At 41.0% G+C, this 27195-nt stretch overlaps 1 protein-coding gene across 7 annotated transcripts in view; it reads left to right on the forward strand.

The window, feature by feature from the left end:
* NOSTRIN (nitric oxide synthase trafficking) overlaps positions 1 to 23000 on the forward strand; it is a 58333-nt gene extending 35333 nt beyond the window's left edge. For 5 of the 7 annotated variants that reach the window (XM_006935337.4, XM_006935338.4, XM_003990832.4 and 2 more), the window contains 9 exons: positions 1474 to 1599; positions 9527 to 9625; positions 9721 to 9846; positions 13473 to 13581; positions 14444 to 14532; positions 17604 to 17729; positions 18656 to 18755; positions 19843 to 19932; positions 22780 to 23000. In XM_006935337.4, coding sequence (XP_006935399.2) covers positions 1474 to 1599; positions 9527 to 9625; positions 9721 to 9846; positions 13473 to 13581; positions 14444 to 14532; positions 17604 to 17729; positions 18656 to 18755; positions 19843 to 19932; positions 22780 to 22916 — 1002 coding nt within the window. In that variant the 3' untranslated portion in view covers positions 22917 to 23000. Of the gene's footprint in view, positions 1 to 1473; positions 1600 to 9526; positions 9626 to 9720; positions 9847 to 13472; positions 13582 to 14443; positions 14533 to 17603; positions 17730 to 18655; positions 18756 to 19842; positions 19933 to 21189; positions 21267 to 22779 lie in introns of those variants that run through there. The other 2 variants (XM_019838220.3, XM_019838219.3) reach the window with 2 other exon arrangements.
* The last annotated feature ends 4195 nt before the right edge of the window (positions 23001 to 27195 follow it).

Below are 27195 nucleotides of genomic sequence, written 5' to 3' on the forward strand. Positions count from 1 at the left end.
GTATGGCCATGGCACACTTCCAGCCTTTTCACTATATTGTCATCAGGTTAAAATTCACAAGCTCATGTTTCCATAGATAAATGTGGTTCATTACACTTGATATACAAAACCAAATGTGTCCTGTGTAAGTCATACATCAGAGCCGAGGGACAGTTGAATGGCTAGCATATCAACTCAAATAATAAAGTGAGTGGTATTAATATTCACCATTTTGGATGAATGTTCTTCATTACTGAAACATTAGTCAAAATGTTCTTAAGCATAAAGAAGGTCATTTTTAAAAGTCTTTGTCTCTGTCCTTGAAACTCCTAAACTGCTTAAGTCCCAGGGATCTTTGGTACTCCTTCACCTGTGGTTTGGGGACCATTTGCATCAGAATTACCTGAAGAGATGGCGAAATTCAGATTTCCCAATCCCATTACAGAACTAAAGAGTCAGTATTGGCACTTGTGGGACCCCAAAAATCTGCAATTTTATAAGCACTCAGGTCCTTCCTAGGCATATTCAAGTTTGAGAATCATTCGTGTTAACACAACTTCCTTTGTTCTCAAAGATGTGAAATTACTTCCCTGAGCATTTTGAGAATCAATTTCAGCTACCCTGGTGCAGAGAATTTTTTATCACTTTGATTTTCCAGAAGACTTCACAATCAGATAGCCACGTTTGGTGGCAGGCAAGAGGGGGTTCTTTGTGAAGGAGCAGATCACTGGGGAGCAGGATAAGGGGAAAGCACCTGTCAGCTGCCCATAACTTGTAGTGAACATTAGCACGTGCCTCAGGCTCTTCACCGGTGATCTAGTTCTAAAGTTACATGGCTGCATAATCTCTACCTGTCCTGGTAGGAAACACCAGGGCACAAGGATTTACCAAATAGAGTACAGGAATCACTAGTAGGTGACAGTCTTGAGCTGGAGGTTCTTAATCTGTGCTTGTTTCCCCTCATCTGTCATTTGGTCTCCTCCTTGATTTGATGAGCATGGGCACATCATGTCACACTTAAGGACCTCAGTTTCCTCATTTGAAAAATTGAAGGAGGGGCTGAAGGGGGGTGCCTGGGTGGTTCAGTTGGTTAAGCGTCCAACTCTTGATTTCCACTCAGGTCATGATCTCACGGTTCGTGAGTTTGAGCCCCACATCGGGTTCTGCGCTGACAGTGTGGAGCCTGCATGGGATTCTTCTCTCTCTGCCCCTCCCCTGTTCTCTCTCTCTCTCTCAAAATAAATCAATAAACTGTAAAAAAAAAAAAAAAAAAAAAAGAAGGAATCATATTGAAAGGCCCTTCAGTTTCCTTTCAGGTCTGATACCCCTTTTCTCTGAGAAAAATCTTTGATTTTGTCATCTATAGCTACTGTTTATGACTTTAGCTGGGAGTTGAGAAATGTCTCATTGGGATATACATAATTTTTTACCTGGAATTACAAAGAGCCTTGATAAATGTGTTAATGAATATGTCGCACTGACCTTTTCCTTCAGCTCCTCAGTAAACTGAAAAAATCGACTGAAAAGTTGGCAAAAGAAGATGAAAATTACTACCAAAAAAACCTGGCAGGCTGTGCTACCAGGCTGAAGTGGGAAAACACATTAGAAAACTGCTACCAGGTGAGTTCTGTGCTCACATTTTTCTCTTCTTCCATTGGGCTCTGTGAGGCCTTGAAAATGAAGGTCAGATCTACACTTACGGGACCTGATGGTCTCTGCCCTTGGCTAGGACCCTCACTCTAGAGGTGACTTTAGACAAACCACATAACTTCTAATTGTTTCCATTTCTCTGTGGATACAATAACCAGTGAATATTTATTGAGTGTCATTGGCCAGAATCTAATTCTCAATGGGCACAAAGGCACTCAGCTAACTTCAAAAAGTGCTGTCAAAGTAAAGTATTAGGTGCTCAGAAATGAGTTTTGGGCCTGAGAGCTGATTTATACAGTAATCACTTAATGCGGTTCCTTTGTGTCTAAGGCTCTGTGGCGGGCACTGGAGCAATAATGACAGTCCCGTCTCAACTTGGGATGTGTACAGTTTAGCAGCAAGGAAGACGTCTAAAGAAAGAATTGTGGCAAATCATCCAATAAAAATTAAGAAGTGTGAACAAGCAAGTCACGAAAGGGAAAATCAAAATCACCGACAAACACATGAAAAGATGCTCACTCACTTGGCAAAAATTAAAAAGTAGCAATGCCAAGTACTGCTAAATAAGAATTGCTGGGAAACAAGAATTTTTGTCCCTCTCTAGTGAGAATAATTTGATGGTATCTAGTAAAACTAAAATGTGCATGTATTTACAACATGCAGGTCCCCTCGTAGGCTTATATCCTAAAAAAAAAAAATTTACACCTATATACCGTTATGTATAACAATATTTATTGTAGGACAGGTTTATAACAGTAAGAAAAAGTTGTACACAACCTTCGTGCCTCTCAATAGAGGAATTACTCTAAAACTTGCTCTAATTTAGAAAGTAGACTAATATTATATCTAGCAATAAATATTAATTAAAACTACACTTAAACACAAATTAACCTCAAAAAACATGATGTTGAAGAAAAGAAACTGCTATTCATACAGGGTATGTAAATTAAAGCATTTGAAAAACACATACCTCAAACTACAGTGTTTTTATGTGTGTGTTTGTAAACTTATACATATAGACTGAATGTATGTTGGAGGAGGGAAATGGGAATTTAACAGGCTGCCACATACAGCCTCGCAGCTTGTGGACAGTCTGGCAGAGGACCAAAAAAAAAAAAAAACCCCACAAAAAACAAACAAAAAACAAAAAACAAAACACAAAAAAACCCAGGCTTAAAACTTACTCTAACTACTGTATATCTGAATAGCTTGGTTCTCTATTTTTAAAGTCAACATAAATATGACCAGCTTAAATAATTCTCAATTCTGGGTGCTAAGAACATGAACGTTTGGGTTTATTTTTTCCCCATATTTTAAGTTAAAAAAATGTCTAAAGCAAGATACAGTTGCAAAAAGAGGCAATCACGATACAATTCGATAAGCACAGTGATGTGTGGATGATAATGGCCAACATGTAACAGGTGCTGCTTATGGACAGGCACTGGGTTAAGTATATCCACTGCATTATATTTTGCATTCATCACAACATTTTGAAGAGGTCATAATTTTATTCTCAATTTATAGTGAGGGAGTGGAGGCCGAGAGACATGATGGAACTTGCCCAAGATGGCAATAAGGTTCAACGTAGGCAGTCTGATGCCACAGCCTTAACCTCTACTCTCTGCTTCGGCGTTAATAGGAGCTGGGCAAGCAGAAATAAAAGAGCCGTGTTTAGTCTCTTGTTATTGCACTTTCAAGGTAGGATAGATGCAGTTAGGAAAAAACGGGGAAATTAAAGGAGAGACAAAAATTAGGCCATAGAGGAAGAAATGAGAATAAACCCTTCTTTAATTTACGCCTTCAAACATAGGGTCCTGGTACTTTCCTTGCTTTTGTTGACTACGTTTTACATGCAGATGGTGAGAAAGGGCCAAGGATTTAATTTCCAACCTTATCCATCTGAAACCTGGCCCTCCAAACTGGCTCTGGTCTTGCCTCATCCCCTGGGACTGCTCAGTGGCATTGTGGTTGTCCGCAGAGGCTGGCTTCCTTGGAAGCCCTGTTAGATTATGGGAGAGAAATTGCTGTTCCCATCCCATCTTCCAGACACTCTTCAAGGGTGATATGAAAAATATTTCTCTATGTCTCCACCCTTCTCACCTCTACATCACGGCAATGGAGGATAATTATGGTTCTTAACCGGTATGGCTGCCATGTCTGGTGTAGGTGACATCCAGCTGGCCTTCAAAATGTCTTAGATAACTGCTCTTAATAACTACCTTCTCAGAGGCTCTTACTAGGTCTCTCTTTCCTTTTTTCTAAGTTTTCTTTCTTCCTATTAGAGTCCTCCTACACCTGACCTCCAGACCCATCCCCCTTTTAGCAGCCTTAACTTTTATATTGAAGCATCATGGAAAGGATTTTCTTTGTTTGTAAAGATTCTCTGATGGTGACAAGATACACATTTATTTACATTTTGAAAGATGTCTTGGCAGACAAACAAAAACACAGACTCTTAAATATAGAGAACGAATTGGTGGTTGCCAGAGCAGAATTGGGGGAGGGAAGATGGGTGAAATAGGTGAAGTTCCCTATAAGCAAAGAGTACACTTACATGATGAGTGCTGACTCACGTATAGACTCGTTGGATCACTATATTGTACACCTGAAACTAATATAACTGTATGTTCATTACACTTGAAGTTTTTTAAAAAAAAATTCCTTTCAACTCAGCTTTAAAAATATTTAAGACTCAAGATTTTTTATTAGAATCTAAGTCAGGGCACCTGGGTGGTTCAGTCAGTTAAGCCTCTGACTCTTGATTTCAGCTCAGGTCATGATCTCATGGTTTGTGGGTTTGAACCCACATCAGGCTCTGCACTGATGGTGAGGAGCCTGCTTGGGATTCTCTCTCTCTCTCTCTCTCTCTCTCTCTCTCTCCTCTCTCTCTCTCTCTCTCTCTCTCTCCCTCTCTCTCTGCCTGTCCCCACTCATGCTCTATCTCTCTCTCTCAAAATATATAAATGAATAAACATTTATTTTTAAACAATTAACAAAGAATCTAAGTCAAAATCAGAATCTCCATGAGGAAAAGAAAGATTTCTTTTCGTCCTTCTTGTGTCCTGGTTTATTTTTTACCAGCATGCCAGCAGCCACCAATCTTTCACCCCCTCTCCCTTTTAGTTCACATACTCCCTTTTACTGCAGCCTCTTTAGGGCCACCTTCTGCCTCCTGAGTCAAGCCCAGCCTTTCAGACCCGCTTGAGACAACTTCTGCCAAGTAAGTCATCCTTGCCTGGCCCTAACCAAGAACGATTCCCTTATTTTGTATTCCCTTGACTTGTTTATACTCAGTCCACACCAACAAGTCGCTGACTCACATATCACTGTGTTTACACTATTGTTTGCAAACTCAGAAGTAGAAAGTTATATTCATAAAGACACATAACAAAAGTGGGCTGAGCAGAATTAAAGGGGAATTTTATTGTAAGTGTGGGAGGTGGAAATGTGACAACAAAGTTCGCTCATTTTCATTTTTTCCTCCATTCTTCCACCAATCTTCTGTAAAAATGGAGCATAAGAATTCATTCAAATGTCCTATAATGTATCCTCCTACCCCTTCTTACTCTCCAAATTAGATTTACAAATTCTTTCAGAGAACATTCATTGACCTGCATTTGAGGCAGGATTTACTAGATCCCAAGAAATGTGAGGTTTCAAATGTGGTTATGAAGTAATGAAACCAATTCCATAAGCCACATGTAAAATTAGTCTTATTATTTATAGCCATACTATGTTCAAGTCATATTTCCTACCCTCCAAGAAAAAACAGTTCAGCTGGTAGAAATAATCTTTAATATATTTTGAAAAATAATAGCCACGCTAGTAAGAATTACCAAGAGCCAAATGTTTGGTACTAACAGAACTTACTCAAGGAATTATTTATTTTAGAAACTTATTTGCAGTAAGTGTCAAGGGCATTAAGAACGTTCACTTTCTCAACCAGTATTCTTCATCTGAACCGCAGAACACAGAAAATAATCTGAGTGACTGCTCCCAGTTCTCCTAAGGGTTGTAGTGACTGGTACCAATCTAGATGCAGGGGGGCAGATGGTCACTCACAAGGTGTAAAAAGCTGCCTTATGACATTAGGCCTTAATCCTCTCCTAGAACCCATGTTGAAAAACGTAAATTTCTTTCTATAAATCCATCTTGAGAACATAGCTGAAAAACAAACCAATTTCTGCTCAAAATACATTAAAAACAAAAGGGAGGAAACAATTCAGCCGGCTAACATTAAGAGGACGGCTAAACGAATCAAATACACTATATGCAATCCCACAAATAGACCATATTAAGTGGTGTTTTGGGAGACTAACAACATGAAAAATTGCTTTTGTATAAGTTAAGTGAAAAAACAGGGTACCAATTTGACTAATTTGATAGATAATTAGAAAGAAAAAATCTTACATGCACGCCACCTAGATGGACTGAAATACACCAAAATGCTAATGGGTTATCTCTAGGTGGAAGAATTATAAATATTTTTTTTTAATTTTTTTAACTTTTTTTTTTTATTTATTTTTGAGACAGAGAGAGACAGAGCATGAACGGGGGTGGGGCAGAGAGAGAGGGAGACACAGAATCGGAAACAGGCTCCAGGCTCCGAGCCATCAGCCCAGAGCCTGACGCGGGGCTCGAACTCACGGACCGCGAGATCGTGACCTGAGCCGAAGTCGGCCGCCCAACCGACTGAGCCACTCAGGCTCCCCGATAACTTTTAAATTAAATTTTTTGTGGCCCTTCATAGTCCCAAGATAATGTTTCAAAGCAGCTAGCATGCTTGTTAAAATTCCAATTCCTGAGCGGAATCATCCCTAAATGGGATGAATCAGAACCTTTGAATGGTTTTAGGAAGGCATCTGGGTGATTGCTATGCATACTAAAATTTGAGAGTTCTTGCTCTAGAAAGAACATGGTATTTCTTTGATCAGTTTTATGAAAGCAATTTAGATGAAATCTGTCCAAATTTCTTGGGTAGTGCAGACCAGGAGGCTAGGACAGAAGGACCAAAAAGAATGAATGAAGAGGATGAATTCTCACAGTGCCTGGGCCGCAGATAGACTTCAAATCTGCTAACTCTGACCATACTCTCCACATACACACTATTGTAAAAGCAGAGGAGGACAGTTTCAGTTGCTTCAGAGTATTTTGCTTCTCTGCCACCCACTTTATACAAAAATAAAATGATAATAGAAAGCAATAATTCATTAGATGAGATATGGATTTCCCCTTTGCACAGTGGAATTTATCTCTGCCTCTTTTCATGAGCAAACATAGATCATTTTAATGATTTCCCTGAAATGTAATTAAAATCTCTTAACCATTACCATCTCCACCAAGGGATACTGGTTGTTCCAGTCTCAAATTGAGGCTAGTGGCTCAGCACTTGTCAAAATAAGGAAACAGCTGCCCACTAGGATACAATGTGTTCTTAAACACATTGTTTTTTCTCCTGTCCTTTGTTCATGGTGCTAAACTAGAACAGGTGTTTCTCTAAATCTTTCTCTAAGGTGTAAAGTCTCTTATTGAAGATGGTTCCAGTTGAGGTTCAAGCAACTGAGCAGAATTTGTCCTATAGATTGGTTAGGAAGCCTATATCTCTGTCCTTGGAAGAAGCAATACATTGGATAGGCTACTTTTCTGTGTCTTTAATCCTATATCTGGGAAACTGAGGGCACACAACCACTTTCATGGCTGGTGCCTGACAGTATTGAAGACAGACTCAGGAGACTAAGAACAGAAACAAAGGCATTTTTCTCCCACTGACTTATAAAAGTTGTATAGATTCTGACTCAATAAAGAAGTGGCCATGGAGAGCAGAGCTCTGGCTTCTTGCTTCAAGAATGTCATGACACTTGGCACAGAATTGAAATTTTCATGTGATCGGCATAAATTTTCATAGTTACTGCCTGAGTTTTTTACTACTTGCATTTAATAGCAGTGTTAAAATGACTATATACCAATAAACAAAACATGGAATATACATAGAATGGAATATTATTCAGCCTTAAAAAGGAAGGCCATTCTGTCACATGCTACATGGGTAAAACTTGAAGACTTCATGCTAGGTGAAATAAGCCAGACACAAAAGGACAAAATTTATATGATTCCTCTTATGTGAGATACCGAAGGTAGTCAAATTCATAGAAGACATAAAGTAGAATGATGATTGACAGGGGGTATGGAAAAAGGGGTATGGGGAATTTGGCTTAATGGGTAGAGTTTCAGTTTCGCAAGATGAAAAAAGTTCTGGAGATGGATGATAACTATAGTCGCACAACAATGTTGAATGTACTTAATGACACTGATGTGTACACTTAAAAGTGGTTAAGGGGCGCCTGGGTGGCTCAGTCGGTCAAGTGTCTGACTTCGGCTCAGGTCATGATCTCACAGCTCGTAGGTTCGAGCCCCACATCAAGCTCTACGCTGACAGCTCAGAACCCGGAGCCTGCTTCGGAATCTGTGTCTCCTTCTCTCTGCCCCTCCCTCCCTCCCTCACGCTCTGTTTCTCTCTGTCTCAAAAACAAATAAACATCAAAAAAAAAATTTCCAAAGTGGTTAAAATGGTAAGTTTTATGTTATGCAAGTTTTACCACAATGTAAAAAAAATAAATTTTTACAAAAGTTTAAAGTGACTATACACCATAGATAAAATAACAACTGAATGTGAATGTGATCTACCACAGGGATATAAAGGACTGCCATACTGTATTAGGTCAGTGGGCCCTATAGATGTGCCTAGAGAGGCAGATGGGAGAACCCAATGATCTTTGTGACCACCCCCCTGCACTACCCCCACCCTGCCAAAGGCCTTGAGAAGGACTTGACCTTCTTACTTCCTATGGAAATGCTACCCACCAATTTGACCAAAGCCTTCTTCATGAAAGACTACTGCTGAGTCCTCTTTATCGTGTGGCATGGAGTTGGGTGGGATGGTGGGCGTGAGAGCAACCAACCTGACCTCTGAACAAAGCAGGGACGCCCAGGCTTTGTCCTTACAAAAATGGGATGATGAGCATGTGGTCTTGGGCACCTGCCACCTCCATCAAAGCCCAAAGTCCTCTGTGCACATACCCAGCAGCCTCCCTCCTCCCCTACATGGCCTAGGAATCCCATCTGGCCCAGCCTTCTCACACAATGCCTAGCAGCTGAATTTCCCTGCACTCCCTCAAAACAATCAGCAGCCCAGCTAGCAGTGAGTGGCAAAAGCCTAATAACTAACTTTTTCTAAAATCTTAAGACCAACAAGGGAAATGTGACATCCCTTTGTTTACCCTTCTTAGGTAAAAGTTACGAGACTCTAGGAGTAGAATTTTTGTCATTCCACACAAAGTGGAAAGGCTATGTTCCCACCTTCACACAGTGGTCTTCGACCCCCCAGGCCTAATTTTAGGCCAGGATTATGAGTTGATCAGACTTTGGGGCTCTGCTCTTTTCAATAGTTTCCTTAAATTCACCTGCCCCGCAGAGGCTAGCAGAATGCCTTGTATGTACTATAAACAGTTCTAAAAATATTTAGTGCCTAAATGCACTTCCAAGGTATGGATACGGGTTTTACTGGGCTTCGCTCTCCTTCTCTAGAACTCACAGATGCCTTTCAAATTATTCCTTTTCTCCCCTTTTTTTTTGTGAATGTCAGGTAATCCACAACATCACCTTATATACCTTTTGGACCAAAACAGCCTGGGGAACATATGTGAGTTAAACCAATCCTACATAAGACTAAACAGGAAATACACCAATCTCCCCCCCACTGCAGCTTGGATGTGGCATAAACAAGAGGCACTCACATAACAGTTCATTCAGACTTTCTTCGGATGTGTCAGTGCTTGGTAGGTAACGTTAGTTTTGCACAACAACGGGCCAGTCTTACACCATTTTCCATCCTTTTCAGAGCATCCTGGAGCTGGAGAAGGAAAGAATTAAACTTTTATACAATAACTTAAACCAGTACACCCAACATATTTCTGTTTTTGGCCAAACCCTGACTACAGTGAGTAGTAAAGATTTCTCTATTTCTGATATGCATGGTAAGAACTGGCAGGAAACATTCTTCAGTAAACTTGCTCTGCTTTCTTGGCTTTTCAGTGTCACACTCAGATTCACTGTGCCATCAACAAGATAGATGTTGAAAAAGACATCCAGGCTCTCATGGAAGAAACTGCAGTCTCATCCACAGAAAATAAATCTGACTTCCTATTAACCGATTACTTTGTAAGTATGGAATGGAAGGAAGTTCCATTAATGGGGCACCTTAGTCATATATTGAGGGATTCACTTTGAAAAAAAAAATTGAGATCAATTATAAATGAAAGTATTGGTTTTTTCATAGTCTATATAAATAAAAAACAGTATGTGGTTTACAAACTGGGCAACAGAAATATGTCTTTGGTGTTCTTTGGAAGGGAGGAAAGTTAAACGGGATTCCAGACTGAATCTTTATACTCAGTCTTCTATAGAAGAGTAATGCCAGGCAGACACGTTTCATGATCTGTAAATAATCACTGTATATCATATTGGATGTCTATTGTTGCATAACAATTACCCCCAAGCATAACTGGTTAAAACAAGCATTTATTACCTCACAGTTTCTGTGGGTCAGGAATCTAGGTATGGCTTCACCCTCAAGGTGTCAGCCAGGAGTGCTGATATGTCAAAGCTCTCCTGAGAGACGACCTGCTTCTAAGCTCATGTGGCTGATGGCAAGCCTCCGGCCCCTCCCGACTGGCAGCTGGAGATACCAGCTTCTTGCCATGTAGGTCTTTCCACCTATAGGAGGTTCACAACATGTCACAAAATGTCTGCTTCCCCCAGAACTGGTGATCCAAAAGAGACCGAGCTAGAGTGTCCAAGATGGAATTTAGTCTTCATAAGCTAATCTCAGAAGTGACATCTCTTAGTATTCCATTTGTTAGAACCAAGTCAATAAGTATGGCCCACATTTAAGTGGAGGAGATTATACAAAGGCATGACTCCTCAAATGTGGAAATCATTATCAACATTCTTCATGGTCTTTGCCTTTGAAAATCTTGAACCATATTACAAAAACTTATTTTGAGAGCATTTGGATGATTCTACTATTATATGAAACTTGCTAAGAACTGATCAATCATCTAACCTCTTTGTTATCTTGGGGTAAATTCTTTGTCTTCTTGGATCATGCCTCAAAGATTTTGTCTTCTGCTCCCCTCTTGTTACCCTTAATTACAGTGTTCTAGAAGCTGATCATTAGTTACCAAAATCTGCAGGAAGAATTCCCCATAGCTCCTCCCTGTGCCTTCTGCTATATTTCATTCAGACTTTCAAGGTCCAGACTGGGAAGGTTCATTTCTCCTTGTATAGGGAACTAGCCTACTGGTCATGTCCTGCTCTAGAATTAAAAGTGTAGCTGAAGTCAACATCCCAGGAGTCCTGTGCAGGGAATAAAAGATGAGGGAGGGGGAAAGCCCATCAGATTAGGCACAAAGATGATGCCTGACCAGCTTTTTCCCTCCCCATCCTCCAAATAGCCATAAGTGGCCACCTATTTCTTTAATCAAATCTTTTTTTTTCCCTATTCTGGCAACAGTGAAGTGAATTAGCAACAGCAATGTCTGCTCAGAGCAGTAACAAAGGTAGCAATGGGAGTGGAAAGGAAGATTTGATGGGGGAAGTGCTCTTCTTTTTTTTTTCTTTATCCTTTTTAATAGGTGACCTCTTAGATGGGAAATGTACAATAAAGTATTTTTGTTATTCTGTTAAAAAAAGTGCCCCTATTGAATAACTTGTCAATAAAATAAGGGTCATTCTCCTTGAATATTTGATTAGGCTTCCAGTGAAATGTAAGGAGGCAGCCATGACAGTTTATCTTTAATTGCCACGCCCATGGAAATTTTGGGTTTCTATGGAACTTCTGTGTACCAAAGCTGATGACTACATATCTGTTGTCTAAATGAACGGATTGTATCTCCAAATGTGTAAATGGGATTTTCTTAATATCCTCAAAGCAAAACACCCCCAAATTCTGACTTACTAGACATTAGCAGTAAGTATAGACTGGTTTATATCTAGTGCCAAGAAATGTACATGGACTAGGGTAAGACAGACCAGTAAGAGTACAGATATTGAGGGGCTGGTGACCAGTGTGAAAATATTTGTAAGGTTACCATAAGGCCATGCTCAGAAGATTGTATCTGAAGTTTCATAGGCCACCTTCAGTATTGATCTTCTTTCTAAAATCTTTGGAAGAGAGGGACAAATTTAAGAAAGTTAACAGACAGCAGTATATTCTAGCCTCAAGTTGATCCAGTAGTGATCCATCTCTGGAAATACATTTGTAAACAATAGGTGTCCCTAAACAACCCAAATGGAGTCTCAGCCTGGCATGGGAGCCAGAGTGTGATGTGCATTTCTCCAGCAAGGAAGTCCTGAGGGTTGGAGGCAGGCAGCCATGCAGTTCCATTGGGGCTCATGTGGGGTGTGACAACCACCATGGGCAGGCATGTATAGGAGCAGTTGGGGAAGAGAACTGGGACTCAGAAGAGCGGGGTTTCAAGCTGTTTCCTTTGGGCCTTCATTTGTCTCTGAGTGTCACAGGTAAAATGGGGGAAATAAAGCCAACCTCACAGAGTTGTTGTGAGAATATGTAATAAAGATACATACTTTAATAATATGTAATTCACAATATATAAATATTTTTATCTAGAGCTCATTATTTCTATAATGGCTGTTTGCTTTGCTCTAAATTCTCATGCCTCCCTTTCTTTGTGATGATCTCTCCACCAACTTTCAGGATCCTGGTTTTTCTCCTTCCATATTGGAGAAGTCCTGACTCCTTTAGTGCCATCTTCAGTCATTGGTGTCCCCTCTTTCTCCACGGGTTCCTGTCCCTCTGCTACACTCATATTCAGCCCCTCGCCACCTGACCCTAACATCCTCTTTTTCTCCCTCATTTAGATCTTGAAATAATGTATGTGAAAGTTCAGGTATTGTTATTACTTTCTCACATTTTATAGGATAAAATCTCTACTTCAGCCCAAAAATCTGGCTTAAACTACGAAGACAAATTTTCCTTCCACTATGTTTGCTCATGCAAATGGCTGGTCTGTTGATTGTTCCTGATACGTTTTTTTTGCAGTCCTCCCTCTATCCTTTGGCTTGAGCCATTTCCCCTACCCGGGGTACCCTTTGACTTCTTTTCCCTGGACTGAAAACTCCTGGTGAAGTCTTCTAGCCTCCTTGAAACTTTCTTGCCTTGGCACTTGCTGAATCACACATTCCTGTCTGCACCATTCATGAATGAATGTGGCCTTGAATTGTTAGCTCTCTTCATGATATGCTTCAAGGCTTGACTAAATTATAGACCCATTCTGGGAAGAGCTCACGTGTTCCCAGCAGCTGGCCAAGAAAGCAGAACACAACAGATATTTGTTCCACTCCGTAGGCAGTCCTGGTTCAAGGTAAACACATGATGCTACATTGGACGTTTAAAGAACTCTAACTGGAACCAAGACAAATAGAGAGCAACATGTATCCAAAAAACCAATTTACTTATCAAGAAACTATGAAATAACTATAGTAAGGCTTTTCCTTCAACAATAATGTGTTCTATTAAGGAAGTCCTCGGCTATGTACTGACAAGCTGTGGGCAAGATGTTTTCATAGTAAGCAGGCCTAGAACAGTAGAACAATCCGTATAAAACGAAAGGTTATCCCACTTTTATTTATTTATTTTTTTACTCTTTTTCTCCTGTCCAGTTAATATTAAATACAGTTATCAGTGAAAGTATCAGTATAGCCAGGGGGAGCAACCCTTACTTTTTTCTCCTTAAATTGTTAAGCATCATTTTCTCCCCCTAAAGGAAGAAGATCTTAACAATGCAATGAATAAAGAGCGACAAGAGTCTTCAATAAAATCCAAACTGTTGAGACTGCAAAAAGATATCGAAAAAGCCTCAAGAGACCGGGCAGGTGTGTAATTGTATCTGTGAGTGGCCTGATAAGTGTTCTACTTGGAGGGTTCCTTCAGAGTTAGGGTGATTCCACTTTTGCAGACTGGGGCAGGGACCATCTCATTTAAAGAATCCTATGTCAAACCTAATTTGTCTGAATAAAGAACAATGGGAAAGAAGACAGGAGAGCACAAACAGGCTGGAAATGACACTTTGGTCTATTTGAGAGAGCTATGTCACCATTTCCAGAAATGCAGCATATTGCTGTGTTTCTGAAATGGCTAGAATGAGGGACAATTTGCTTGGTTGAAAACGTGGTAAACCTGTGCACACAGCTTTTGGTGTTCTTGTTTGTTTCTTTTTAAACTATCCTTCCAAATGACGAAGCTAGGTATGTCAGAATGTGAAGCAGCTCTAAAGGGATACGGATAATAAAAACGACCCCACACTTGTGATTCTGGAATGTGGAGCTTATCTTATGTGGACCAGAGCGACACGTTGAAATGTAATCCCTGTCAGGAAATCCGAGGGAGTGAAATGTTTAGAAACCTAAATATCATAGTGAGGAAGAGCCTAACACTGTGGGAAGTGTTGGGAATGGACCACGGACTGGGTCCGCAAGGAGATTCAAAAGCTCATCTTGCAAAATAATAATCAAGATTTTTTTTAACTCCAGCATTTCTCAAATTTCATTAAATGAAGGTACAGGCCACTGGTTCAGTAAAATTTAGTAACAACTATGTGCAGAAAGAGCCTCAGCCATTGGGAAGCCCTCCTGGTATCACCTCTGGGCCCAGGTTCCGCTGCCTGTGGCCCCTCTCAGCTGTGTTCCGCCAGGGCAGGATGGACAGCGGTGACCGAGAGAATCATTTCATTGCTAGGTTTGGAACAAATGCTGAAATCCTACTCTAGCAACTCCGCCTTCTTGGACACAGAGAGCCAAAGAATCACAGCGGCCTTAATGGATGAGGTAAATATTTGCAGATTCTACCTTCCTAGGTTTAATGATGAAAGAGTTATTTTTAGGATGCTTGTTTTTGGGGCCCATTTGACCTCTCTTTGCCTTTCTTTTCTCATGACATACAACATTCTAGGAAGAGAGCTCCTATAGTCACCTCCTTGACGAGCAGTTTGAGGGATCCGGAAAAATTCAACTTAGAAATGTTTGCTTTAGTGTCCTTCCTGGAAAAGAATTGTGCCTAAAATAGAATTCCCCAAAATAGAATAATTCCATCAAGGTCTGGAAACCACGTGTACTTTAACCCAGTTAGGAAAAGTGATTAAACACACACACACAAACCCACAACCAGGGCCTGCATTCAGAAAGGTCTGGATCTGGATCCAGCCCTGCCATTTACAGTGACTTGGGACGACTTTAGTTTTCTCATCTGTAAAATGGGGATATTGGTCCCTACTTCAGAAGGTTATTGTGAGGATATAGTGTTGGTTAGAAAATGTCAGCACAGTGCACAGAGGAGAGCTGAAAACCTGGTAACTATGAAGATTGCATTTTCCACTGATCCCTCAGCGAACATCACGGTCTTCTGAAAATAACAGGGGAGCGGAAAGATGTGAGGCACAGAGTGAGGGGGGTAGTCTGGGTGTGTGGCAAAAGCTCCTGAGAAAAAGGGAAAAAACTTCAGAGGCTGAGGTTGTTCTGAGGGGAGGGGAGGTGCTGTCAGGAGAGGGCAGGGAGAGAGGCATCTCTGGGCCTTTTTGCTGAGAGCCTGGACCTCAGCAGCCCCCAGGCATTTGTGGGATTGATGGACAATGCAGCCGCTTCAGAGGAACCCAGGTGAAAGAGAGGTTAGCAAAGTGCTGTGAATTCTATATAGGAATAAAGGCAAACAGATGCTATGAACTATGTGTGCTAGATGCAGGTTTTCTGCTATGATTACAGAAATAGGAAGTTGACTGGGGTTAATATGAGAAGAATTCAGGAAGCGATAAAATCTTTAGCAATGTTTTGTAGGATATAGGAAGCTGGGCCAGCTGTCCTTACCTTGTACCTAGCCTAACTGTCTTGTGAAAGCAGGTACCTAATAATTCTGTCCAAACAGGTAATTTCAGTAGTTCTTTGGTGAAAGGAGACAGATATAGCCAGGTACAGTTTAATCGATTGTTTAGCAGAGGCTTCCTTGAGAGGAGGTGCTGTTGGAAAAACAAACCTAACACTCTTAGGGAAAGAAAGGCCTGAATTCTGTTCACTTGGGAACAGAGCTCTAACATATTTGCAGTGACACATGGCTATAGTTTTTATGAAATTATAAAGCAGTCTGTAGAACATTTTCTGTGATAGTGCAAAATGTTTGGTTTTCTAACTCCATGCAAATAGTATTTACCAAAATAAAGTCATATGGAGCATTTTTTGATGGTGTTAAGTTGTAAGTTTATTTCTTTGGTTGTTCTTGCATAGAATTTTGTCATCATCATTACCAGCACAGAACATGTATTGGGATCATCTGGGTACATGCTGGCCTGATCCACATAGTGGAGGGTATAAGGTCTGGGAGGATCTGGCTCCTGAATTAATGGTGCTTATGATGGAGTAAATATGAACCTTTGAGCAGTGAATAGCAAATATCCGTGTAACTTGGCTACACACCCCTGCATCCGATGGATAACACGAAGTCTACCCAGGGAAGGTTTCTTGCAGGAGGAAACTCTGTTTCATTTAAATTCTTCCTAAGTCATTGCCTCTTTGTCCTTCAAGTGCCATATTTGAAAAAAGAAGAATGTTGATAACACATGTTCTAGGAGAAAGTGTTGTGGAAACTGAATATATTTAGAATAGATACTATCTTCAGACACTGGAAGGAGCACCACATAGGAGAGGAAGGAGATTTGTCCTATGATGCTCTCAGATGCAGACTAGGTCTAATGGTAGATGTGCGGTGGGTTTTGGTTTCATCTTAGGTAAGCCTGTCCCACAGTGCAGTCGATCAGAGGTGTTCAGTTCAGTTCAGTCCAACCGGAGGTGTTGTGGTCCCTTGGCAAGAATGTTAGGGTTAGGAATCCCCCTGCTGGATATGTGGAAAAGGAAGAAATAGTGGTCAGGAAGAGATTGGATAAGCAGTCCCCTTCCAATGTTTAGACTCTGTTATTTGGTTTACCCTAACTGAACACAGCTTAACAAAGAAGTTATTACGAAGTTTCTAGTTCAAGGTCAAATGGAGAACAGGAGGTCAAATTCAGAACTAGGAGTGTGTCTTTAGCTTCACTTATTTTTTTAAATGTTTATCTATTTATTTGTGTGTGTGACAGAGACAGAGAAAGCGAGGGAGGGGCAGAGAGAGAAGGAGACAGAGAATCCCAAGCAGGCTCTGCACTGTCAGCAGGGAGCCTGATGTGGGGCTCGAACTCACAAACTGTGAGATCATGACCTGAGACGAAATCAAAAGTCAGGATGCTAAACTGATTGAGCCACCCAAACACCCCTAGCTTCACGTATTTTTATACTCAGATACTCCAGACCATTGTTTCCAGTGTCCAGAAGTGTTACTGCAAACTTGTTGGGTAATATAAAACCTAATCTCTTTAAGAAAAACAATAACAGCAGCAGCAGCAGCAGCAACAAAACCCATCTCACACTATTTCAGTTGGATTCTATCGATACAAGTTCAGTTGTGTTCACAATGCTGAGCACAATGTTCAACATCCTTTCTTCAAGGCCTCTGGAAGTCTACCTTCTGCAATCAACACTCATTATTCCCTTTCTCACTGCTCAGCAGAAAATAGCTCAGAGTAAAGCTATTTGTTGCCACAAAATACTGAGTAATATATCTATCAAGGTTTCTGGTTTACCCTATGTATAGAAGAGTCCAGAACGCTGTGCACTTCACAACTAAGCCTTTCCTTTAAAATACTGAAAGTGTCCACTTTTTGCTCCCTTTAGCATTTTCTGTGCCTATCTGCATGAAGTTGTGTGTACCTTTCTAGACCTCTTTGTCATCTTGGAAGTTATCCTGATATCCCTTTACCCATCCAGTCGTACCTCATGTTCTAGAAATTTACTCACATGGCCAAATGATGTATCCACAGACCAACTTGAAACTAGACCTTTTGCAAGCAAACTCCTACAAACTGTCATCAGTGTTAGCAGAACTTGAGCAAAGACCTCAACCCAACCATCCCTGCAGTAACTCCATCTTCAGGTGGAAAGAAAAGGTAAAAATTTAAGAGATTTGGTTGTAATTTCTTGACTGGGTTTGCTGTATGGAGTGGCTTCAAATAGTACCGGGGCAAAAAAGGCTATTATGAATTACATGTGCCACATGTCCCAAATCCCAGTTGTGGAATTTTAAGATAAATTTATGTCTTACTCCTTCTGGGTGAAGTAACAAGAGTTAATCACAAATGAATACATTCTTTGTGGACTAAATATGAGGAGCTAATAATTCTGTGGATTCCTTCTTCATCTTCCTCATACCTTAACTTTATTCTTTGAACATGCCTCTAGAATAAAATTTCTATGTGCCTAAATTGTAAGATTTTGTGATATACTCTAGTCTCATCCATTTCACATGGTACATGACGTGGATAAAGTGTGAGCATAATTTAAAAAATTCACACCGGTGTATTTTCCTGGTGATACACTATAAGGATTGATAATGAGCATGTGCATATATGTGGGCCACTCTACCTTGCAGCTGTTTTCCATTTCCAATCAGAAGGGGGAGCTGTAACCACCTTGTGATAAGGGGACTTTTTCCATGAAACCCAGCTCTAAAATGGTCTCTCAATCATGGCAGATTGAGTCATGGCAATTTCACTTGCATTAAAGCCAATTAAAGTTGAATTTGTAGAAGTAATGCTGTGAACGTTATTATTTGACCTTGAGGTGCACGTCAGAATTGCAAACACAGGGTGTAAAATGCGGTAATTGTCTAATTCTGAAAATATTAAGGCTTTAGAAATAAGAAAGCTTTATGGTAGAGTTTTTAAAACTATTGAATAATTCATTTATACTCTCCCCCCCAAAATTAAAAAAACAAATTCCTTAGGAAAACAGCTGTGGAAGAGTTACTTCTCATAAATACTTTTGATGACAGTGTTGTTAAAAATGACTTTTTTTTTTTTAACAATTTAAACAGCAACAGACACATAGTTATGTGAAAATATCTCGGCCTTTTCTGATGAAGGTGAGCAGGGCATCTTGTGGTGGGCAGAGAATCCCGAGTGCCTCATCTGCAGGTAATCCCAGGCCCACAATAATCTGGGGGGAGGTTCTATCGGTAAAGCACGTTGCTACATTTACATTTTATTTTCAGAATCCTTTGGGCATATATCAGCTCAAAGAAATTTGCATTTCAGTTAGGACTGATTCATTTGTTGGTATCTGTAGCTTTCTGTGCAGATGTTATCCAAAATTTGGGAAGGAGTCAAAAAGGGGAGGGTTGAGGAAAAAAATGTATGATATGAGAAGGTACCTTCGATGACTGGCATCCGTGTTATTCAGACAGTCTGCATCTGCTGTCCTTACATTCAACCTCAAACCCTTGTGAGTTCTGTCTCCACTACCTCCTCCAAACTTCCATGGAAATCCTGTCCTTTCTGTGAGAAACACGGTGATCCCAACCCTACCTACTCCCTTTATTCAGCTGCCTTATATTAGCCATTTGCCAGCTCACACCCACCACATTTCACCTTTCAACACACAGATACAAGCTCACACACACACACACGCACACACCCTACCATTGTCCCTTGTTGTTTAACTATAGTTACCATAACCTTGATTCTCAAGTTTCTTGATGAGAAGTTGGTGAAAAGAGTTTCAGTAAAACCCAGGACGTTATGGTCCACTTGGTGTATTAAAGACTCGCGATCGCATTAAGAAATAGTTCCATCAGTACCTAGGGAGGGTGGTAACAGACACGTGCACTAGCTGGCTCTGATCTATTCCTGAATGGCAAAACTGGTGTATGTTTTCCAAAATATGCTTCAACTACCACACATACTAGCTAACTGGTGATGACAAGTTCATGTGGGAAACAACTTTAAACTGTCATCTTTGTTTTTTCTCCAGACTCATTATTTTCCGCACTATGATATAGTTTTCGATTATATAATATACATAGTCCATATACACAGTAGGTATATCATAAATGGTTACTATACCCAGGAACGAAGATTATGTGAAATTATAAACTTTCCCTTTAAGAAGATGTCAGTATATTTAAGCTCAGCACCACACTATTCAATAATTGAAGAGCTTCCCATCATATTCATCTTGCCTACTGACACAGCGTTACTAATTATTACTGGATCCAACTTTCAGCGTCTGGTGTGGCCCAGCTCGGCAGTGGTCTTTGCAAGGCTTTATATTCTTTCCAAGCCAGACAAGATGATGAATTAAATTTGGAAAAAGGTAAGAATCATTTTCAAGTAGTTTGACTGCCTTCCCATTTGATTTGACTAAAACTCCTGTCCTTGTTACAACAGCCTTAAAAGTTACTACAACATCAAATCATTTCAGGTTTATAATGACCGTTCTTAGAAAATAAAGATAAAGCACATCAAAAATAAGAGTCACATAATAAAAATAGCTAACACTTATTCCGTGTTTACTGAGTGCTAGATATTGCTACAAGCACATTGTCCCATTTAATGTTCATAAAAGCCCTGTGAGGTAAGTATTATTATTTATTCCCATTTTATTGTTGAGGAGACTAAGGCATAGAAATGTTAAGTACTTTGGCTAAAGTTACAGGAAGTGGTAGAACATGCTTTGATCTCAGAAACCCAGAGTCATGCTTTTTATCACAGGGCTAACCTGGGCGAGAATGTCAGTAATGGAAAGTTACTAGAAGAGTAGCCTCACCTTTTTCCTTTTCAGAAAACTAAACACACAAGAATGTGAAATGACTTCCTTTCATGGCGTAGGGTAAGCTCGAATTCTAGAAGCCAGGTCAGAGGACTTCCAGCTTAATGTTTCTCCCACTTATCCCTTAGAACAGAGTTTTATGGCCAATCTAAGGAAACAACCCCTTTCTCTGTGTCACAGATTTTTGATGAACATGGAAAGGTATGCTGTCATAGGTTACCTAGACCTCAGCATTAAATAAGAAACAGCCACTAGCCTCAACTTTCCTTGTGTGTCCGATGAACAACCATATTTGGATGTTAAAGCTGAGATCTGGAGATGAAATGGTTAGTGAGAAAGGGTTGTGTTGTAGGAGAGAGCTGTTTACCTGCAAGGAGGACATGGCGTCCAGAGCCAACAGGAAGTCGTGATGGATTTTGCAGCCATACAACAGGGACACCATGTCTTTGCTCTTGGTTAATGGGTGCTTCCTTTTCAGTTTGCTGGTCAGATTTCTTCAGCGACTACTTCTCCTTCTAGTTCAGAAAGAAATAAAGATAAGAAAAAGGGTAATATAGTAGACCCTCTCCTCTGTTCATCTTAAATCAATGTTGCCTTTACCTAAAGTTGGAAGTGTTAGAGAAGTCACTTTGTTCTTCATCACATCATCATAAGGTTACCTACAGCAGTAGGTAAATGAAATGCTGTATTCCCACTTTCCATGTGAATAAAAAACACATTTCCCAGATGCCACCTAGATCCCAGGGCCTGAGTTTGAGGTGCATAGTTACACAATAAACTTATTATCTTCTTTGTCTTCAGTTCTCTGTTGGCAGCAAAGTCTACTTATACTTTATCTCGTAAGTGGGTTCTTTATTTATTAAAACATTTTTTTAATGTTTATTTATTTTTGAGAGAGAGAGAGAGACAGAGTGTGAATGAGGGGGCGGGCAGAGAGAGAGGGAGACACAGAATCCCAAGCAGGTTCCAGGCTCTGAGCTGTCAGCACAGAGCCCAACGTAGGGCTTGAACTCATGACTGTGAGATCATGACCTAAGAGTCACCCAGGCACCCCTATAAATGAGTTCTTTAAATAAAAGGAGCCATTGGAGGCTTCAGAAAGCTGGCAACAAGATTTTAAATTATTTGTTTGAATTCCTGTTAGTGGACTGTGTCAGTCTGCTGACTTGAGAGAATTCATTGGAGGTAGAATGTAGGCTGGGAATGATCTTTAAGAATAAAAAGTGATTTATGAGTGAGGTGAGATAGTAGGGGTGGATGTGGACAGTCTCCTTTGCCTAAGAAAGAAAATCACTGGGGAAGAAAATGAATGGAAGAAAGACTAAAAAATGACCTCAGAATGATGCTCAAGGTCAAGGAGCTCTCTTGCATCACGAAGGAAGTGGATGTTTCTACTCTAATGTGCAGAAAGCAGCCAGAGAGGAGGGACTCTTTCTCACAAGGGAAGGATTTAGCCAGAGTATTTGGGGGCATCTATGGTTAAGCTTTTAGGGTTATTAATATCAGAATAGTATTTGTTAAAAGAGAGAGAATTAGAGAAGGGCCATGTGTTTCTTAGGAATTCTATTTGAATCATTGCTTTAAAAAGTATTGTCTTCAAGTTGACATTTTATTAAACTTAACCAAAATTGCTGAATGGGGAGTTAAGTTTCTGTGCAAAGCTATGAGTTGGAACTTTGGACTGTGAAATTGGCACATGTAATGGAGGGAAGCCGTCTCGATCTAAAGAAAAGTCTGATAGCTGAGACATAATAGTCACCATAGCAGACTGTCTTGGCCACCAACATGAGAAACCCTTAACACACAGACACCAAGAGAAGAGTTTGATGACAAGCTGTATCTGACGTGAGCCATCCAGCATGAGAAGGATATATGATCCAACATGATTCTGGGTTTTTTTTATAAATTTTTGATGTTTGTTTATTTTTGAGGGAGAGAGAGAAGAGAGTGAGAGACAGAGTGCAAGCAGGGGAGAGGCAAAGAGAGAGGGAGACATAGAATCCAAAGCAGGCTCCAGGCTCCAGGCTATCAGCACAGAGCCTAATGCGGGGCTCAAACCCGGGAACTGTGAGGTCATGACCTGAGCTGAAGTCGGACACTTAAGCGACTGAGCCACCCAGGGGCCCCAATGCCACTTGTTTTTAATGAAACTATTTTATGGCATAACTTCGATTGCTCATTATCTTATGCTTTTTAATATTCTCTGCATTATGCCTGCTTCACACAGAGGTGTTCAATAAATTTGGCTTTACCTAAATCACATGCAGAGACTGATGCTAACAAGTAACTCCTTGAAAGCACAATCTCCTTAAAATTGTTTTACCAACTGGATTCAGGCTTGTGCTTAAATGGCAGAGACCTGTTTGTCTAACTAAATGTGCATTTTTACAGGCGACATTGTGACTATATACAAGAAAGAAGAAGAAGGATGGTGGTTTGGTTCTTTGAACGGAAAAAGGGGTCATTTTCCTGCCGCTTACGTGGAGGAGCTCCCTTCAAATGCTGGGAACCCGGCTACGCAGACGTAAGACAAGATTCCGAACATGCCGCCTTAGTCCGTAAACTTCACAATGCAGTGCAAATAAAGATAAATGCTGTAATCTTTACAAATAGGTAACGGTGTCCTCCCTGTGTGTCATGGCACTTTGCACTCCTGCTTATTTGCCTGAAACAGAGTTAGAAGATGGAGAGCAAAGGGAGAAAAGAAAGAGACCCTGCAGTTCCTAGAGTTTTCGAATCCTAGGAGACCCTAGAGATGCCCCAACACAGCCCCTGGTGTCACACACAGAGAGACAGAGCTCAGATCATTCAGCCACTTGCCTGAAGTCACATAGTTTTCTGGTAGTGCCGCAGAGATTAGGACTTAGATGTCTTTTTCATCTGGATCGTGTGCCCGCAGGCCAGAGCAGGCCTGTGAGGGGTCAGGCAGTGTCTGGGAGACAAGGAAGACCAGATTAAGTCTGAGAAGAAGAGTTCAGCAGAGCCCTGGCAGATAAGACCCCTGGGAGATAGGCCCAGGTTAGGAGAGGGTAGAATAAAGAATCAGGAGCTGAGGCCAAGAGTCCCTATGATCAGGACAGGGGATGCTAGACAAGAGGTCTGGATACTAGGTGAAGCTCAGTGTAGAATGGAGCCCCATCCTGAGCCAACCTTCTGATGTAGTGGCTTCTTGTAAACCTTCTATGCACAACCAGAACTTCTATTAGAAGTGAGGTCAGGGGCGCCTGGGTGGCTCAGTCGGTTGGGCGGCCGACTTCGGCTCAGGTCATGATCTCGCGGTCCGTGAGTTCGAGCCCCGCGTCGGGCTCTGTGCTGACCTGCTCAGAGCCTGGAGCCTGTTTTGGATTCTGTGTTTCCCTCTCTCTCTGACCCTCCCCCGTTCATGCTCTGTCTCTCTCTGTCTCAAAAATAAATAAACGTTAAAAAAAAATAATAAAATAAATAAATAAATAAATAAATAAAAAGAAAAGAAGTGAGGTCAGGTGTGAGCCAGAGATGGTTTGGAATCTGAAAGCGAGAGCAAGGTGGATAGGAAAGGGTTAGGAAGGAGACAGTGCCTGAAAACTCTTGCCTCCTTGTCCATTTGGAAACCTCATATACCAATTTAGAGGTACGAAACTCGCACTTCCCAATTAGTCAGTGTGAAGAGAATATCCTCAGCAGCTTCCTAGTGAAAGGAACCTTAAAACGCTAATGAGTCTCTCTGGATGGAAAGTTCTGGCAATCAACATTTACAGTTAAAATGGAATATTTAGAGAGAAGCAGTTTTATGTTCCTTCCTCAAATGCCCTCTAATGGGTAAAGGTTGGGGATGAGACAGGGTAGGCCTCAAATTCTTCCCAAGGGGAACATTTTAAAATGGAGAGAAGTGGTTCAGCAGCATCTTTCAGAAAATGACCTAAGTCAGCCTGGAGATCACACTCTATTGAGTGGAAGGTCCTGGTGTTAATAGAAACATCTGGGCATGTTTACTATTGTGCCTAACAGTCTGACATTAGAGTAATTAAAATCCATTCCATTACTGTCCTGCCACCTACATCTTTACTTTTAATTAAATTTTGCACTTTCAAAAAGGAACTTTTCAAACCAAGGTACCTATGTTTTTTATACTCTGCACCACTGCACTCCTATAGCAGGATATAATGAACACATAGAGATATTTATAGATAGAGATACCAGACCTGAAGGAGCTCAAGTAAAATTTGTTATGTGAGACATAACTTACAGCCTAGAAGAGCAGATCAGAAGTTTTAATGTCACCCTTAATGGTGTACTAATGAAGGCTTTCTACATGTAGAAAGTTGGCTGAATAATAGGCCATTAGACCATGAACAGAAAATTTGAATTTATATTTCCTCTTCATCTTACTTCTTTCCATTAAGCCTTGATGTATAAAAAATTGTGTGGCAATTGACTGCAGCCTACAATGGATCATTTGTGTAGAGAAAGTGATGATAATGGTGGTTGGGCCCTGAAACTCACTGGAAGCAATTTTCAAAGAAGGACGCCCCTCTTTCTTCATAAGTCAGTTTTACTTTGTGAAAACATAAATGATTTCCCTGTTTTGTAATGTGGCTGAAGATTCTTTTTGCATCTGTGTTATATAATATTTAAACCTCAAAGAAATACTATAGGGAAACTATATATACAAATACGGTTGGGTAGGACAGACTTGTTGAATATCCTTTCAGTTGGGCAAGAATTTTCCGATTGGACAGGTAGGAATGGTAGCCCTTATATTCAGATAAAAATTAAATGTATGTTGTGAAGATTAATGATGTACAAAAGCCTTCCATACAGAATAAAATAATTTTTAATATTCATACTTTTAAACTCTTTATTGGGCTTTCATAATTACACTACACTATTCAGTTCCATATCTCAGGAAGTTTTTAGCAACATTAACAACCTGAAATATAGGCAGTAGGGGTCTGAGCCACTGAAAACATCACAAGGCATTTTTCTACTTTATCTTCTTTCTAGTAGAATGCAAACTGATACATCTATCATGCTATCAACCAGAAAGATCTATGAATTTCATTTTTTTTGCATTTTCAATTACCCATAATAATTAATATTTATAATGACAAAAAGCAATTTTATCACTTAAAGTGCCTTCCGATCTATCAAAAAGTAATATCCAGGTTAGGGTAAAGTAAATTTTATTGCACAGTATTATAAGGCTTTAACTGATCAGTAATTTGAGCAGAGGGTAACTTTGTTCTCCCCTCCCCCCAAAAAACCCTCCTCCCTCAAAGTCTTAATGGCCTTGGGGTTGTAATCAGCCTGACCTAGAGCAAGAAAAGTGCATTAGGATCAAATAACATGTCCTATTGTTCTTTGCAGTGGTACACAGGAAGCGTGTATAATCCCAGGGCGAATATGCTTGGAGGTGGGGGCAGGGGGCCTACAAACCGGTGGGACTGGACTGGGACTTGGACCAGGGTTGGGGACACAGCAGAGAAGAGCAGGAATCTTTTGCAGAGGGAGTGCAGCTACTCGGATAGAGCTACAAGGATAGTGTCAGAGATTTTGGGAAGCTGTGATCCAGAGTGCAGAGCCCTGCTGAGCCAAGGATGCCAGGCCTCCCACTCCCAATCACAAGCACCATGGACGATAAACTACCAAGCCAGAGAATCCAGGTTGCGCTTTAGCCGGGAGCTCGGTTTAGGGAAACTAGGTGGACCTGTGGGTGCCTGCAGCTGGGGAAATGTACCTAAGCGGGACATTCCAGTGGCCACCCCCTGGGGGGCGGGGGGGGTCACGGCAATGGGAGGAAAGCAGCTTCCGCCAACCGGCCAGAGTTTGGAATAAAGAGACTTGCACAGAGTTCGAGTGAAATACTCTTTCAGGATAAGGAGAAGCCGACCTGGGCGTGGAAGCAAACCGAACTGGCCAAAGACCTTGATTCCACAGCTCAGGACTAATGATAGAGATCTGGGGACCACATAGGGAGTCACACCAAGGGAGTGCCTGGAAAGGACTGGGACCTGCCTAGCCACGTATATGAGGTGGCAAATGTGTTACTGAGCTCAGTCTCAGCTGGCTTGTAACTTGGGTTTTTCTGACACTGGGGCAAATGGCTCAGTGCTTGCTGCAGCGATTCTGCGAGCGCGGGTGCTGGGACCGGCAGCACCGATATAACCTTGGACTAAGTTAGAAATGCAAAATGTCAGCCCATATTTTACCCTCGGCCAGAAACACTGACGTCTGTGGGTTAGGTGTTTCTAGTGCAAATTGAAGCTTGAGAACCACTGACTCACTTGAATGAATCCTGAGAATAGTGTCTAAACTACAGACGCACCGCGGAAGGAGCACTGTTGAAGGAGAAAGTGGAGAATACCACCTACCCAGGAAAGCCGCTCTAAAAAAAAGAAATATCCCTTCCTTTTGGTCCAATAAGTTTTTAAAGATGAGTGTTGCTGGGGACTGTGTCCAGCAAGGCTTTCTCCATTGTGAGGGCTGCTCCTTTCCTCTTCTGTCACATGCTCACTCTTGGCCCAGGGAAGAAGGAACACTTTGGGCTACATTACACCCCCTCGCAAGAGACTCCTCTTCTTTCTCAGCCACTTACTTGATATTCTTGTTAGCAGAAGAAAGCCTGGTATGGTCCCTATCTTGATACTAGAGAATGAGAAGCAAACAGCTCTCCCCTCACAATCCATTCCCCTTTACTCCCCACCCCACCACCCAGGGTCTAAGAGTAGATAATCCTCCTTCTGACTTATGATCAAAAGTCAATAGTAGCCTAACAACACTATGCCACCAATGCCTATGTCATCTATCTCACTATCTCATGGGGTAGGC

This window comes from Felis catus, chromosome C1 (genome assembly GCF_018350175.1).
Source record: "Felis catus isolate Fca126 chromosome C1, F.catus_Fca126_mat1.0, whole genome shotgun sequence".
In the NCBI taxonomy this organism is placed as follows: Eukaryota; Metazoa; Chordata; class Mammalia; order Carnivora; family Felidae; genus Felis; species Felis catus.